The following is a 17,829-nucleotide window of genomic DNA, read 5'->3' on the forward strand; positions in this document are numbered from 1 at the left end:
GTAAAGAAGAACTCAAACTATCACTATTTGCTGATGACATGATTCTCTATTTAGAAGATCTAAAAATTCCACTAAAAACCTTCTAGAAGTAATAAAGGAATTCCAACAAAGTAGCAAGATATAAAATCAATACCCAGAAATCAAGCACATCCCCATATATCAGTAATGAATCCACTGAAAGAAAACTACTCCATTCACAGCAGCCTAAAAAAAAAAATAAAATACTTTGGAATCAAACTAACAAAAGAGGTGAAAGACCTCTACAATAAAAACTATACAACAAGAAAGAAATTGAAGAAGTCCTAAGAAGATGGAAATGTCTCCCGTGCTCCTGGATAGGCAGAATTAATATTGTCAAAATGGTCATACTACCAAAAGCATACAAATTTAATGCAATTCCTATTGAAATCCCAATGATAATCTTCATAGAAAAAGCAATCATGAAATTCATTTAGAAAAATAAGAGACCAAGAATAGCCAAAGCAATCCTTAGTAAGAAAAGCAAAACAGGAGGCATCACAATACCAGACCTCAAAGTTTACTACAGAGCTGTAGTAATAAAAACAGCATGGTACTGGCACCAAAACAGACATGTAGACCAATGGTACAGAATAGAAGACACAGAGACAAACCCACATAAATAACGTTACCTCATACTAGACAAAGGCACCAAAAACATTCACTGGAGAAAATACAGCCTCTTCAACAATTGGTGCTGGGGAAAATGGAAAGCCACATTTAACAAAATGAAATTAAACCTTTATTTCTCACTCTGCAGGAAACTCAACTGAAAGTGGATCAAAGACTTAGGCACTAGAACAGAGACCCTGCTCCTAAAAGAAGAAAAAGGTAGGGCCAAATCTTCATCATGTCAGCCTAGAATCTGACTTCCTTAACAAGACCCCTGAAGTGCAAGAGGTTAAATCAAGAATAAACAAATGGGATGGAGTCAAACTGAAAAGCTTCTTCTCAGCAAAAGAAACAATCAATAATGTTAAGAGAGAGCCTACAGATTGGGAAAACATATTTACCACATGCACCTCAGATAAAGCATTAATCTCTAGGATACATAAATAATTCAAAAAACTTAACACCAAAACCACAAATAACCCAATCAATAAATGGGCTAAGGAACTGAACAGACACTTCACAGAAGAAGATATATATAATCAATCAGCAAATATATGAAAAAATATTCAACATCTCTAGCAATTAGAGAAATCCAATTCAAAACTACTCTAAGATTTCATCTCACTCCAATCAGAATGGCAATTATCAAGAATACAAGCAACAATAAATGTTGGCGAGGATGTGGGGAAAAAGGTACATTCAAATATTGTTGGTGGGGTTGCAAATTAGTGCAGCCACTCTGGAAATCAGTGTGGAGATTCCTCAGAAAACTTGGAATGGACCCACCATTTGACCCAGCTATTCCACTCTTCAGTTTATACCCAAAGGACTTAAAATCAGCATACTACACTGATGCAGTCACATCAATGTTTATAGCCATTCAACTCACAATAGCTAAACTATAGAACCAACCTAGGTGCCCTTCAACAGATGACTGGATAAAGAAACTGTGATATATATATATATATATCACACTCATACATATATATATATGCACATATATATGTATATGTATATGATGGAATATTACTCAACTTTAAAGAAGAATGAAATATGGCATCTGCTGGTAAATGGATAAAGCTGAACAATATCATTCTAACTGAAATAAGCCAAACCCCAAAAACCAAAGCCTGAATGTTTTCTCTGATATGCGAATGCTAGTTCACAATAAGGTGGTGGTGGGTGCTAGGGAAGAATAGAGTTACTTTAGATTAGGCATAGGGGAGTGAAGGAAGGGGAAGGTGTATGGGGGTAGAAAGGAGAGTAGAGTAAAACATACATTATTACCTCATGTACATATATGACTGCATGACCAATATGATCCTATAATAGTACAATTAGAAAAATGAGAAATTATATTCCATTTATGTATGATTTATCAAAATACATAAATGCATTCTACTATCATGCATAACTAATTATAACAAATTTAAAAATTTTTTTAAAGAATGGAAGAATCATTAGGAAGACCAATGGAAGACCAACTGGGAAGCTACTAAGGTAGTTCAAATGATAGACGCCAATATTGTAAGCAATAATCATTGGGTTTAGTGCTTAGGAGAGGATTTGCCAAATACTTTCTGGAAAGGGCCAGACAGGAAATATGTTGGTTGAATAGGACATATGTGTCTATTAGAACTCCTTATTTCTGCCATCATGATATAAAAGCAACAATAAATAATAAATAAATGAAAAAAAACTAGAAATAAGCCTGGCACAGTGATATGTGCCTATAGTCTCAACTACTCAGGAGGCTGAGGCAGGAGGATCACTTGAGCCCAGGAGTTCCAGACCAACCTGGGCAACATAGTAAAACTCATCTCCAAAAACCAAAACAAACAAACTAGAAATAGAATTGTCATGTGATCCAGCAATCACTCTACTAAGTACATATATGAATGAAATGGAGTCAGTATGTCAAAGAAACAACTGTACTCACGTGTTTATTGCATCACTATTCACAACAGCCAAGATACAGAATCAATCGAGGTATTACAGTTTGGGTATTAAGTGTCCCCAAAAACTCATGTGTAAGGCAATGCAAGAAAGTTTAGAGGTGAGATGACTGGATTATGAGAGTTTAAACCTAATCAGCACATTAATTCCCTGATAGGAATTAACTGGGTTGTAATTATATATTGGTAGGGTGTGGCTGGAGGAGGTAGGTCATTGGAGATATATATTTTGGGATGTATATTTTTTCCCTGAAGAGTAGATATCTCCCTTCCTCCCTTTCTCTCTTTCCCACCCCCAGTTCCTGGTTCCATGTCCTAAGCCACTTTCCTCCACCATACTCTTTTGCCATGATATTCTGCTTCATCTTGGGCCCAGAGCAATGATGTTGGCCATCTACAGACTGGGACCTCTGAAACCATGAGCCTCAAAAGAAATTTTTCTTCCTCTAATTGTTCTTGTCAGGTCTTTTGGTCACAGCAGTGAAAAAGCTGACTAAAACACTAGGTGTTCATCAATAGGTGAATGGATAAAGAAATGTATTACATATACATAATGGAATATTATTCTGTCACAAAAGAATGAAATTCTGTCATCCAGAGCAACATGGATGAAACTGGAGGACATTTTATTAAGTGAAATAAGTCAGACACAGAAAGACAAATGCCACATGTTCTCCCTTAAGTGCAGAAGCTAGAAAGTTGATCTCATAGAAATAAAGAATAGAAGAGTGGTTTCCAGAACCTGGGAAGAACATAAGGGAGGGCAGGATTGAGAGAGGATGGTTAATGGATACAGGTTGCCCGGGAGGAGAAATAATCTCTAATTTTCTACAGCACAGTAGGATAACTATGGTTGACAATAATTAATTGAGTATTTCAAAAGTGCTAGCAGAGAGGATTTTGAATATTCCTAAAACAAAGAAATGGTAAGGCAATGTATATGTCAATAATCCTGATCTGATCTTTACATATTGAATACAGTATTGAAATTTAATGCTGTACCCCATAAATTTGTACAATTGCTATGTATCACTTAAAAATAAATCTACATTTTAAAAAATATTCTTGGAGAATTGTACACCAGCAGAAACATAGAAACAGGGAAAGCACAAAATGAAAGAGAGCTGACAAACCCCCAGAATTCTATAGGCAGGCAACAGGCTGAAGAAGCTACTTGAGTGCATACCCACGCTATCTTCATGCAAAAGGAAAGATGTCTCAGAGGAATGAGCCAGAAGCACATAAGGCCAAGAGTGATTCCCAAGCCTTGAAACCAGTGGAGTTTGCACTGCTGAATTTCAAAATTGCTTGGCACTGGTGACCCCTTTCTTCTTTCCATTTCCTCACCTTTGAAACAGGTCTATAACTAGTGTTCTATACCTGTCCCACCATTGATTTTTGGAAATGGATGAGCTATTTTCTAATTTCACAGTCTAAAGATGGGAGGGAATTTTCCCCATAATGAGTCCCACCTACACCTGACTTAAATTATTTAGATGATGAAATCTGGAATTTTTCAGTTAATGAGAATAGAGGAGATATTGGACTTAGAGCTGATGCAGTAATGATTAAAGCTTTTGAAGGTCTTGGGATGGAGTGAATTTATTTTGCAAACAAGAAGACATAATACTTTGGGGGCCAGATAGCAGACTTTGTGGTAAGCAAGAAAATGGCTCCCCAAAGATATCCATGAGCTAAATCACTATGATCTGTGAATATGTTACCTTACATAAAAGGGACCTTGCAGTTGTGATTGAATTACAGATCTTGAGATGAGGAAACTATCTTGGATTATACAATTATCTTGGATTATACAGGTGGGCCCAATATAATCACAAGAGATAAGGATATAGGGGAAGGCCTCCCCAAACTCCCAAAATGAGGTTACTCTTCCCACCAAAGAAGCTGAAAATCTCTCCCAGTTGTTGCAGCCTAGCAGACATCCCAAAGACAGTTGCCAATTAGAGAATACACAGATTACAGAGCAGAGGGTCAGCCTGGGGGGCCTAGACTTGTGGAATAAATGCATAAATGATGGATAAGCAGGAGCAATTCTCTTATATGGTAGACAAGGCAGAGGAAATTTTAATTCAACATTTTTATTAATCACTTACTACATACCGTGTGCAACAGCGGTATGTAGTCTAAGAATCTAAGAATCTAGAATTACCTAGATAAGCAAGACTCTTTCCCTCCTTAAGTCAAATTTTCATAGCAGCCTTACTAGGATCAAAGAATGGCATGAACACTCGACAGTGACAGAACAGATCTTGCACAATGCAAAGAGAAAAGTAACCAAGTCTGTATTCTCTTAACCATACCCAGCTTAAATACTTAAATACTTCACCGACTCTTTAGCAAGAAAATTAACATATCTGTAGTCTTGTTATATGTCATTATATAATACATGCAGATTTGCAATATATCATTAACAAGCCTTAAGTTATCTACACTGTGAATATGCAAATCTCATTCCATAGTGTTGATTCAGTTATTCTAAAATAATCCTTTTGTTATCTTCATAAAAGGCAGAGTTAAACGAACCCTGCCAGGCATTTGCATAGAGAAATATCCAAGCCACCTTTCTACCTTACCTGACCAGCTCATTTTTCTACTTTAATCTATACAAAGGCCCCCATCATTGTGAGAGTACAGTATAAAACCTTTAATGTGGCCCACAGGCAGGGGTGATATTTACAACATTTAATAACAAGTACATAGCCTCCTACCTATCAGAACGGACACTGGCCATAAATCATCAGTCCACTCAAACCTGTGCATATCAGCAGAATATCCAAGGTAATTTGGCCTGTGCCTTCCTCTGCAACAACTCGCCACCCTTCAGCCATGCTAGACCTCTTTCTCTTGGTCTCTTCCTTAAGACCTTTTTACATACTATTTCATCTGCCCAGAATGCTCTGAGCCCCGCCCCTTTCTATATCAGGCTTTCTATTCATTTTTCAAGTATCTGCTGACAAGTCACTTTTTTTAAGGTGGCCTTTCTCTACCACCATCTAATACTCCAGTTAAATCAAATCTGCCAGTACTACTCTTGTTTGGCAGCCTATATTTCCCCTTCATTATAAGAATAGCCATTTTGATTAAATAGTAACCTGTGTAATGACTGTTTCCTTCATTATATCCTAGAGCAGGGGCTGCATCCATCTTACTTACTCTAACTGGTTACCCTGCTATTAGCATGCTGCCTAGTATGTAGAAGAAATTCCAAAACGATTCCTAGTGCTTATCAAGCATTTACTACATATCAGACACTGTTGTAATCACTTTAATAGACTAGCTCCTTTAATCCTAGTAACAGTCCCATGAGGTGGTTGTTACAAGGGTCTATTATTTTAGGTGAGGACACTGAGGCATAATCAAGCTAAGTAATTGCCAAAATCTCAAAGCCAATAAGTAGCAGGGCTAGAAGCCCATCCCAGGCAGTAGAGCTCCAAAGCCCATGCATTTAATATAACACTATACTGACTTTTCAATTTATTGAAAGATTCAATAAATTGTGATCAGATTTATAGCTGGCAGAGCCAAGTAAGCTGCACCCTAAAGGGAATGCAACCATACAACATCCTCTGTGCTCAAGTCTATCCATGAGATGAGTGATATAGGAACAGTTAGAAGTAAAGACAGAGATAACAACTGGAGATATGTCCTGTTTAAAAAAAAAAAAAAAAAAAAAAAAATTGCATGACCAGCCAATGGTTCTCAAGTGTTTTGCAAATTAATTCCCCTTTAGATCCCCATCAAAATCCCCAGGGAAACACTTCACTACCAAACCAAATATTTTACCACCACGCCCCCTAGTGCCTCCTCCCACTCTCAGAACACTCTGCATATCTGAATACTCTCCAGGACAATTACACAAGAAAAATAGCAAAGGCAATCCCCAGACAATCAGACAATCACACACCAGATGAGCACTCCCAAATCGACCCTCCTTTCCAGCCTCTGCCCCATGCAAAGGAGGAAGTGCCCTTACCTTGAAATAAAAATGCTTTGCTAGCATTGTGCAGTCCAGACACCTGAGTGACTCCAAAGGTGGTATTCACAAGATCAAGCTCCGTAATAAAATCCATCTGAAGGTCAGGATCCATCCCAAAGCCCACCACTGGAAAGGAACAAACAGCTGTTATGGCTTAAAAGGCAGATGACCAGCAGCAATATAAAGCAGAAATCACAGAGGCAGGGATTGGCAGGGAACACAGGGGAGGCAGTGAAGGGTGCCTGGAGACTCCCTCTTCCTGGAGGGCAAAGGAAAGCAATTCTGCCCTATCATCCCACTGTACCTTTACCCACCCCCCATTGTAAATGATAATCCCCCACCCAGAATCCCTGGAGCTAAAGGTATTTTGGAATTCAGAATGTATCATATGTTTGAAAGGTAAGATGTGGTACATACTACATACTACAAATTTTATGTGACTCAGCAAAGTTAGAAAGGGCACTCCATCATCAAATTCTATATTTCTGGATTGGAAAGCACAATGTTTTCCTTTAATTGGCACAAAAACTATAAATAGCTTCATATAAGTTTAGGTCATTTTGCCACCAAATGAGTTCAAGATAGATTTTGCTATCTGATGAATTACATAGAAATTTGGGGTTTCTAAGATTTTTTTAGGTTTGCAGACTATGGATACTGGATCACGGCCCTGATCTTCCTGCCTCAAAGACAGTTGCAATAGCAAAATCTGATACCACCACCAACAGTAAACACCTGCACACAGCACTCCCTATTAACCATGCCCAACCACCTGCTGTGGAGAGGAAGGAAGTGGAGAGGGTCCCTGCCCCTGCTGGAAAAGAGTAGCAAAGGGACTGACCAGAAAGGAGGATCCTTGGAATAATAGATGTATATTTCTACCCAAGGGGATTTCTGAAAGTTAGATACCCTGACAACTATTTTTGAATCTAAGTGCAAAGAAACACGGCCCCAAATCTCCTCCTCCCTTGCCTGATAAAGGCAAATCCCCAAGGTTGTCTCTTACCCAGGGAGTGTTCTGAGGAATGATTCATTCATGATTGCAAAGTGAATTCCAATTATATATATTAATAAGGCTACAGATCACTCTAAGGGACCGTGTTTAAGCCATTCATAAAGGCTGTTTCTATCTACGCTTAGCATCTCAATAGTGCAATTCTGATTGCACAGTTGGAAATGTTTTAATCAGCAACAGCTGTCAACTTTCCTCTGATGGTAATGTAGTCACCAAGGCAGGATTCGGAGAGCTTGCACCCAATTTGTCCCACAGAGACTGAGTGAATATTCATCAGAACATCACAAGCCATCACAACCTCACCTGTGCCCCCCCATTCACCATCCCCCTCAAATCCTACAGATGAGGGGAAGGAAAGCTACCCTCTCCTTCCTCTTTTAATTTTAGGAAACAGGAACTGCTGCAGCTCTCCAGTCTTCTGTCATCAGAAGGTTGGCCAGGAACGGCTCTTCGGAGCTGAAACTTGTCATTGCCAAGGCAGAAAATTGGTTAAATTGAAAGTATAGGACATATAATGGCCTCTCAGTTTTTGTCAGGCTTCACTGTGTCTACTGAACTGAAGGTGTAAGTTTTCTCCTTTGAAATGCAACCACTTATGGGATCAGTTTACCCAAGGACGACTCTTACTTCCACTTACTCTGCACCTATTCATTATAATGTTTTCAAACAGGCATTGCTAAGGGCTTACTATGTATTATATATATTGATAGGCACTGGGTAAGTCCTTGTGGACTGGTGGGGGAAGGAGACAAGAAATAATTTTTTTTTTTAATAATAATCTGAGGTGGTAATAATGCCAAGAAAAAAAGAAAACAGTAATGGGTTAAAAAGCAACTTGTGCAGGGGGGCCCTACTCTAGATGAGGAGGTCAGGGAAGGTTCTTTTGAGCTAAAACCCAAAGGACAAGAAGTAGCAAGACTTGCCAGGAAGGTTTTTCACATGTAGAGATCAGCAAATGCAAACCAGGAACATATTTGGAATGTTCAAGGAACAGAAAAGAAAAGAATAGTGTGGCTGTGGCAGAATGTGCCAGGGACAGTATACAAAATAAGGCCACTGGGTAGGCAAGGGCCAGATCACATAGGTCCTTGTGACCCACAACAAGAAGCTTGGATATTATTGTAATGCTAATAAGATATCATTGGAGGGTTTTAAGGCTTATGTTTAAGGGGAGGATCTAACTTTAAATTTCTATCGACTGCTCCTGCTCATCCTATACACAGACTCAGTTCACAAGTACCTACTCTGTAACAAAGCATAACTGAGCTGGACAGTTTTCTGTCATCCCAAGTCACAGCACTGTGAGCCTGTGGTTGAGATGTGTGATGTTTTTTCTCCAAGTGAGCTCCAATGCTAGCAGTTCTGTGATCACCTTGAAAAGACAGGAAAGGAACTAATATTTCAGTTTGATCTATAGTCTTCTACACCTATATGGCAGAAATTAAATCAAGAGTGATCTCGGAGGACCTCCAAGCTGGTCTTTCTGTGGCCAGGAATTTTGAAAATGGCCTGGGGAATGTGCCCTTAGCCGAACACAACAGGAAGGAAGTATCCCTGTAGCTCCAGTGCCTTGCACCAGACCTGACATATTACAGGCATTTAATTTAGAACCTGATTAATTATCTAATGTGTGGGTGCATGATCATTGCTTTGGGAGCAATGATCTCAGAGCAATATGCTTATCTGGGAACAACATGATAAGACGGGATGGCATAAAGGTCAGGGAAACTTTCAAAAGGGGCTGTGGTTGACTGAATTATTGACCATTCCCTATTCACCCTCTGTGCTGTGTGACTTTGCAGTTTCTTCTACTAGAGGGAGAGTAAATCTCCCCATCCCTTGACTTCCAGCCCAGCCATGCAACCTGTCTTAGTCACTGGGATCTTAGTGACATTACAAAAGCAGAGGCTTGGATGGCTTGCAAGGCAGAGCTACTTTCTTGTACTTCTGCATCTTGATGAGAAGAACATGGCCCTGTAGGCCCAGGAGTCAAAAAGGATGCAGACCTGGAGAGCACACCCTACATAAATTAGGAACAAAGTTTAGCCAAATGTGGTCTAGAGAAGGCAATATCAGACCAACCCTCAGGTGTGTGAACTAAAATAAATGCTTGTTATTTTGGACAGTTTGCCAACAGCCAGTTTCTGTCCTATCTCTTCCCTCTAAGAATTCTGCACCCTTGAAAAAATCACTTCCCAGAGCCTTAGTTTCCTCATTTGTAAAAAGGAAAAAATAATACCTCCCCAACACCACCTGATGTCCCAGGGTCACCATGTGAACATTCCAGCTCAGTCTGCCACATAGTTGGTGTATAGTTGGGGTTACTTCACTTGTCTTTCATAAGATTCATTCTCCAGACCCTCCCTGGTCCTCAACTCCACCAAAATAATGCAAAAGATACAGAGGGTCTACCTTCAAGCTGATAACTGTGTTGCTCTTTTTGTAAAAACACCCCATAAAAACAGAACAAGAAAAGAAATCAATTAGGCTCTGGACACAGTTTTCTTCTTTCCCTTTAATTGTTACAGTTTAGGATGGAAATGCCCAGTACCAACAGCAGGATGTGTAAGGGACAGCACTTTGCACACTGCCTAGGGAATCAGAAAACCTATTAATAAGGCAGCATTTACATGGCCTCTCCAAAACCTTTTGTAGTGTGAGTGTTGGTTCCATTAATTTTTTTTTATTTTAATGTTTCTGTTTCTTGTCCAAGCATGGAGTTCCTGCCCTTTCCTAGGAAACCCTATTAAAGTTTTCTACTTTTGACATAAAGTCTCTACAAATGGCCGAGGCTGGGAATTAGAATTAAGCAGGATAAAAAGCTCCTGGGGAGAACATATTTTAAAAACCTGGAAGGCAGCATGTCAAAGTCACAGAGGCACTTGAGGCCTAGTTCTGAGATTCAGAACCTCAACCTTAACCAGGACACCTGCTGCTGCTGGCCACTCCTTAGCCCTGCCCAGGGAGTGCTAGAAGTCAAAGCCCACTTAGTCTACCTTTGATGTCCAAGACCTAGGCTCCTGGGCAAATCCTCCTGGGTCTGGCTCACTTCAAATCTAATCCAGCTCATTGCCCATGGTGGCAGCTGTTTCCCAGTCCATGCAGAGTAAAATGATGCTGAAAAGATGCTCTAAGACCTCATTTACCAGCAGGATTTCACAACCACTTGATCGGTTCTTAATACCCCAAAAGCATTTTTTTTCAAATAATATGCTTTATGCTTGTTCCAAGTTGGCTGATATTTTACATGATCACTGGATGCTGGGGGTTCATATTCACAGCTCCATTATTTAATTCATAATTAATGTACTACCTGGGAATTGCTTCAAAAAGAAAATCTCTCCTTTCCAGCAGGTGGCAGCAAAAGGCATTCAGTAGGCACCTAGGGGCTTGGGTGTTTCAGGTATTCCCTTCACTCCCTACCCTTGACACCAAAACGACATGGAAAGCAGTGGCAGAATAATAACTGAGCTCATATTATACTTCCAGGCCACCAGAGAAGATTTACGGACATGGTGTCCTATTTCTGCTATTATTGTAGACTTCTAAATTTTCATTATTAATGATGTACCTGGAACTCCCAGATTCTCACCCAGAAACAAGAACAAGAACTGGAGAACAGCATCTTCTATCTTAACTCTACTTTGCACCCTAAAACAGGTTCTCTGAACAAAAGGCACATAAGCAGCTTCCTTACGACACCTATCATTAGATCTTTTCATATGTAACTGCTTCTGCACTGCAGGCTTGCTTTAATTAAAATGTGCCTGATATCATCTATTCATTTCCATTAAAAGGCGGTGATATCTGAGCAGCTCACTAAGTGAACCACATGTTTATTTCATCTAGGACTGTTAACAGCTCAGACAACAATTGTCTCACTTGACAAATAAACTTCCCAAGCAGCTGTTTGGATCCTGATAAACTCATCACCAGCCAGCCTCTGCCACCTAGAGAAGAGGATGGATGTCTGATGTGGGAATGGGGATTTCTGGGTAAAATCAAAGGGGCTGTCCCCAGAAAGCTAGTCCCTTAAGCTACAAGAAGTTCTAAGTGTTTAATTGAATTCCCTCCCTGTCTCTGATTCATCTGGCAATTTTTGTGAGGAACGTGTGGCCTCTGGTGTTCAAGTAGTACCAAGTGTCATTGAAAACCCAAACTCCCAGTCATCAGCCACAACCAGTGAGTCAGATCCTTCCATGCTTCTGAGCTCTTGCACAACCGTTTCCCTCTGCTAGGAATGCTTTCCCATTTTATCCCTCCAGCGCTTACAAGACACAACTCTCAAATGTCACCTGCCAAAGAAGAGCCTTTCCTGACCACCACCACCTCTCCAGATTCACAACCTCCCTCCTCCCTCCCTTCCTTAATACAAACTTCTTTAACCCCACCTCCCCAACCCCATCAACTATCAACTATACAATAAAAAATGCTTTCCATTTTCTATCTAGATTCTCAGCTAGTCTGTAAATTCCCAGTGATGAAGAACTAAGTCATTTATTTTCTCTTTACCTAAATTATTGGCTACCAAGCAAGATAAGCAACTATTTGTTGAATGAAAAAGTAAATAAATGAATGAATCTTCCTTTACACCAAATGTATATATATATATAACTATATATATAATATATATTAAGTATATAATATACTTAATATATATTATATATAATATATAGTATAATATAAATATATATAATATATATATTATATATATATTAAGTAATATATATTATATATATATATATATATTACTTAAAGGGAAATGGGTGGGATTGAGGAGAAGAATAAGACCGGGTTCTTAAAGATTTCCTCCACAAGCAATGAGCAAGCCTTGGAAACAGGGTTCACTCCTGGGTAAGTGCACTTTTGGGCAACTTTTCAAAGGAGTGAGGAGAACAAAGGATTTAGACAGATTCCATGTAACTTGGTGATATGCACTGGAAGGTGTAAACTGACCCATGGGATGCCGCTCCCCCATATAGTTTCTCCCTGTCTTCCATTCCTCTGTAGGAGGCCCACCAGCCTCAGACTCAATACCCTTTATGGGTAGCCCAAGTTCTGCCCTAACCTCGACTGTCCTCATCTTTCTGGGACAGTGTTCTTCCAGTGTATTCTTAGTGGTAAAAGCCTAACCTATCACGACAAGCCTGAATTCAAGAAGCAACTATTCTAGATTAAACTCAGTCTTGACCTCTCAGCAGTCAGGGAAACTCCAATAGAGATAGAGAAAAGAATGAAGATTCTTTTGTCCCTGGAGAAATCTCTCCTTGACGCTCTTCCATTAAGCAAAAGAAAGCCACTTAGTCCTGGGGAGATGGTAAGGGCCATCTGGAAGCCCCTAGACGACCAACTCTTGGATCCCTATGGACTAACTTCCAAAGAGGGGCACCTGGGGTTCAAGCAGAGGGAACTTTTGAGCCAACCCGGGGCCGGCACCCCTCCTCAGCGCTCTCTGGATAAAGTTACTCCCTGTCGTGGGAAGGAGGTTATACTTTCCCAAGAAGAGAAATGAGAATGGAAAAGGGGTGAAGAGTAAGGGAGAGGAAATGACCACATGTCCACTCTGGGGTTCAAAGTCAGTCGGCAACGTGTACTGAGGATGACTGGCTTTGAACCGAAAATTCCCAACACTCCCTAATTCGCAGGCTCTCATTTTACCAATTTCCTACCTCACCCCACCTCACACCGTCTCCCAGCATCTACTACTAGCTTCTTGAAGTAGAAGACTACCAATCTCCAAACCCCAGGAGACTTGGGAACACGGGAGCCACTGGAAACGCAAGGAAGGAGGTGCGCTTAGAGTCCTTACAACTGCGTCTCCGGCGGCAGAACGAAGTGGGGACTTGAGACAATTAGCCAGTTATTCTCGCTCCTCCTCCCCACCCTGCAACCTTCGATCATACCAAAGGAAAATTGGTTTGAGAAAATCTCCTTGTATTGTCTCCACTGCTCTAATTTCACGAATAATTGTTAGGTCAGTCCTTGGGGAGGGGAGCAGGTGGAGGACAATACTACTAGAGTCTCCTGGGGAGAGTCAGGAAGGGATAAGATGAGAAAGCCGGAGCCCGGGCTCTCCCGCAGCCCTCTCCCAAGCCGCGCCTCGCCCTCCCCGGCCCGGGCCGCGCCCGCCGGCCGGAAGCGATCCCTCTGCGGGTGCAACTCCCGCGGTTGCCGGTTCCCCGCCCGCGGGTCTCCAGGAGAGCTGTTTCCACTGCACCTTTCAAGTTCGGGGATGTGAGACTCGCGGGTCCGCCCTCCTGCGGGTTTTGCCTCCCCGGAACCTAGAATCTGGTTACTAACAGCAAGAGGGTGCGACAGCTTGGCCGCGCCCCTCACTTCTGAGAACCCGCAGCCTCGACCCCCGGGAAGGTACACTCATCCGGGGTGTCTAGCCCGTGAGTCCCGTTTCTTGCCCTTTCACCCCGAGCCGAGCAAAGGGATCTGAGGTACCAATCCACCCTACTACCCTTTTCCGGACCAGCGCAGAGCTCGGCTCCAGGTCTCCCACGCCAGTATGGGCGCCAGGCACAGTAGCGGCTCCCCCTTTTCTGTGAATCCCTCCAGCCGCCCCAGCCTCGCTTACCTGTCCTGGCAGTGCACACGCAGAACCATAAAACTAAAATCACATCCATCGGCATTGCTCGCGAGTGTCCCCGCCAAGCAGGGCGCTCCGAAGCCAGGAAGAAACAAATGCGCCTGGAGATCCCGAGACGCGCCGGGTTTGAAGCCGCCAAACTTGCTAGCGGGCGGCAGGGGAGGTAGCTCGGCAGCGCCGGGTGCCGCGCTAGGGGATCGCGCCCGGGATGGCAGCCCCGGCCGCCCCGCCCCCAGCCCGCCCCCCCACCGTGGGCGGTGGCGGCGCGGGGCTTGGGCCCGGGCCCCCGCTGCGGCTGCGCTCGCCTAGGAGCTGGGGCGGGAGCGCTGGGCTTAGCCACTCCGGCAGGTTGCCCTCGAAACTAGGGGCCGATCCAGTTCGCTTCCTTTGCCCACCGAGAAGCGAAGATCCGGGAGGCAGGCGCGGCTGCAGCTACCACCCAAAGCACCGGAGCGGGAGTCCCGGGACCCGCGACCGAAAGGGAGGAGCTGGAGGCGCAAGGCTTCACGCGCTCCAATCCCTCGGAGCTACCCTCGCCACTGTCGCTGCCTCTGCCTTGGTGTGGCGGTGGCAGCTGCTGAAGTTGCCACAGTTCATCCCGGCCGAGTCGAAAAGCCGCCGAGCCCTCGTGGGTGGGTTTTTGTCCTCGGGGAACCCAGACCCAGGCGGCGCCACGGAGCGTGCCCGGCACCTCCTCGGAAAACAATTACACGGGATTCGCTCCGACAACGGGGTGGGGAGCCGCGAGTAGGGACCTGAAGGGGATGATGGCTGAGTCCTTGCTCACCACCTGTACCTCTATCTCTTCACGTTAGGCGGGGCCTTATAACTGGGTGTAAGCTTTTGGGGTGCAGGAAGAGGAAACTGAGGAGGAAGGTGCCGGGAAAAGGATCGCTGAAGAGATCTACGGTTGGGATTTGGGGAGTCTGTTTGCAAACCTTGTTCTACAGGGCAAATGCTGCCACATAGGGGAAATTCTTAACCATTTTTTCTTTTTCCTTGCGTGACTTTCCTGATGGTTTTGTCAAAAACCCACTCTCCTTTACTAGTAATATTTTGGCCTCTCCTGCAGTTCCTCGGGGAACGCCCCCTCCCCACCCACACATACACACACCATTCCCTGGAGATACAATGCACACCCTTTAAGACCGAACCTTCCTTATGAGAATCTACCAGGTTGGAGATTTCTGTCCCATTTCTTATTTGTCCCACTTCCACCCAGGAATGTTATTTATAACTGGAATGTACAGTCATGAAATCAGGAAATGGCAGAACCTCTGATTTATACCAAATGAGCTCTACATGATTTAAGCTCCCCAACTTAGTAACTCCACCTGGGCTCTCCGAGCCCGGTCTCTCAACACTACCCCTGCAACACCCACAAGAAAAATCCCAGAGGAGAAAAAGAAAACTCCCAATAACCCTCCCTCATTTCCTAGGAACCAATTCAGAATCCTCTTCAAGAATAAGAATCAGTCTTCTCACTTTTTGCCCACCCTCTCACTTCCTATGTCCTTAACCCCTAGACAGCTTGACCAGGGAGCCCCAATAATGGTCACCAAATTAGCAGTACATCTTATAAATAGAGATTTTACCCACATGCTCTTCTGGTCTCTGCCCTATTTTTCTGGATATTTCTGTATGCAAGCCACTGTCCCACTTGGCCCTGTACATTATGGTCCCTTGGCAGATGAAAAAGAATGTGAATAAGTAGGTAAATTCCTACTCAAGAACTATACTGTTCAATCCAGAAGTTGAACAGAAAGGTTAAGAGGTAAACTGACTCATGGTTCAGTTGATTCTCCAACTTCACCAGAATTCAATTTGGCCCCGGAGGGGGCCTTTCTGCCTTGATGCTGTTTTCATCAGACTCAAGACTTTTCCTTCTGCATGGAGCATGTTATATTTAAAGCTAAGTTAAAATCATACTTTGCAGAAAATAGTATCTCCCAAATCTAGCTGGGCCTTGTGAGCAAGGACACCACATTCCTTGTTGTGTTTTGAGAGCCAGGTTCCCTCTCTATACCTCATCAGTCCTTAGTGGCTTTGGCCCACTCTTCCCAAGATCCTTTTCTTCTCAGAAATCCCACATTCCTTAAAAGTTGCTGTGATTCCAGCAAGGGGAAAAGACTGGTCTAGGTTGGACTTTTAGAGCTCTGTACCCTCAAATCTCTGTAGTTAGCTGGTCCTATGGGATAGGGTTTTTGCTTGTCCCATTAAAAAATAAAGTGAGACATATGTTCTGCCATAGCTTTGCAGCATCACATCCATTAACTAGAGTTAATCTCAACAAGTTTATAAATCTTTTCTAAATAACTAATACTTCAATCTGTTCCTTTAAGTGCATTTCTGAGTAGGGATTTTGGATGTGCAGACCCATTAGGCTAAGAAAAACATCATAGAGTAAGCCCATAAAATGTCAATGCAGTGACCACATGACTATGTGTGATAGGATGGTGTACTGGGACCTGTGCTCAGTGGGGACAGTAACAAGAGTTGTCTTACCAGATACCATATCCCAGGATACCTTCCCCTTTAGGATGACCTATCTCCATGGTTTCTCCAAGAGCTGGTAGCTTCCTTTGATCATCTCTCTACTGCTTCTTCCTCACCCCTAAATGTTAGGGCTCAGACCTCAGCCTTCTCTTCCAGGTATACTCACTCCCTGTTATTTTCACCCAGATTCATGGACTTACATATCTAAAAAAGAATGACTCTTAAATGTGTATTTCCAATCCCAGGCTCTCCTTTGAATCCTAGGTTTACATACCCAACTACCTACTAGACATCTTAAGTATAACACTAACACATCGTCACAATTAAAAACAAACTTCAAATGATACCCATTAGGGAAATAAGAAGATAACCTGCCAAAGGGGAAACAGTTTTTACAATTCCTGTATCTGAATGGGACTTGTATCTACTTAAAATCTATTATAACTAATAATAAAAGGTCCAGTTTAAACATGGGCATAGATATGAATAGACATTTCTTCAGAAAATATATACAAGTGACCAGCAAACTCATGAAAAGATGCTCAACATCCTTATCCATCTGGAAAACCCAAATTAAAATCACAATGAGATATCACTTTGCACACACTAACATGGCTAGAATTAAGAAGACTGATAAGCATTTGAAAAAGATATGGAGAAATTGCTATATACTACCACTGAAAATGTCAATGGTTCTTCAAATAGTTAAACCATAATACCCAGGGGGACATGGATGAATCTTGAAAGCATTTTCCTAATTAAAGAAGTTGGCCACAAAGGATCATATATCCTCTGATTCCATGTCCATGAAATGTGCAGAAAGGCAAATCTATAGAGATAAAAGTTAATTAATAGTTGCCTAGAGCTGGGGGGGGAGGTTAGGGGGAGACATCTATGGAGTGTGTGTATTATTTGGGGGATCAAGAAAATGTTCTAAAGTTGATTTGCTTAACAGTATAAAATGACAGACATTCACATTATACTACTGAAGCTATTGAACTGTGTACTTTCAATGGGTGGATTGTATGATAAGGAGATCATATCTCAATAAAGCTGATCACTTCTTTAGTGATCATGACAAAAGATTATAATGTGGTCAAGTAGGAATTTTGATTTTTCCCTCCTCCCAGATTTGCCCCCA

General features: G+C 42.2%; 1 protein-coding gene across 2 annotated transcripts in view; it reads right to left on the reverse strand.

Annotated features, from left to right (window-relative positions):
* The window catches only part of NELL1 (neural EGFL like 1), an 892,614-nt gene extending 878,095 nt beyond the window's left edge, over positions 1-14,519 (reverse strand). Inside the window, exons 1-2 of one of the 2 annotated variants that reach the window (XM_079101835.1) lie at positions 14,181-14,519; positions 6,580-6,708 (exon numbers count right to left, since the gene is read on the reverse strand). In XM_079101835.1, coding sequence (XP_078957961.1) covers positions 6,580-6,708; positions 14,181-14,235 — 184 coding nt within the window. In that variant the 5' untranslated portion in view covers positions 14,236-14,519. The remainder of the gene's footprint in view (positions 1-6,579; positions 6,709-14,180) is intronic. The other variant, XM_079101834.1, reaches the window with a different exon arrangement.
* Positions 14,520-17,829: the final 3,310 nt, after the last annotated feature.

Source organism: Sciurus vulgaris, assembly GCF_902686455.1.
Source record: "Sciurus vulgaris genome assembly, chromosome: 11".
Classification (NCBI taxonomy): domain Eukaryota; kingdom Metazoa; phylum Chordata; class Mammalia; order Rodentia; family Sciuridae; genus Sciurus; species Sciurus vulgaris.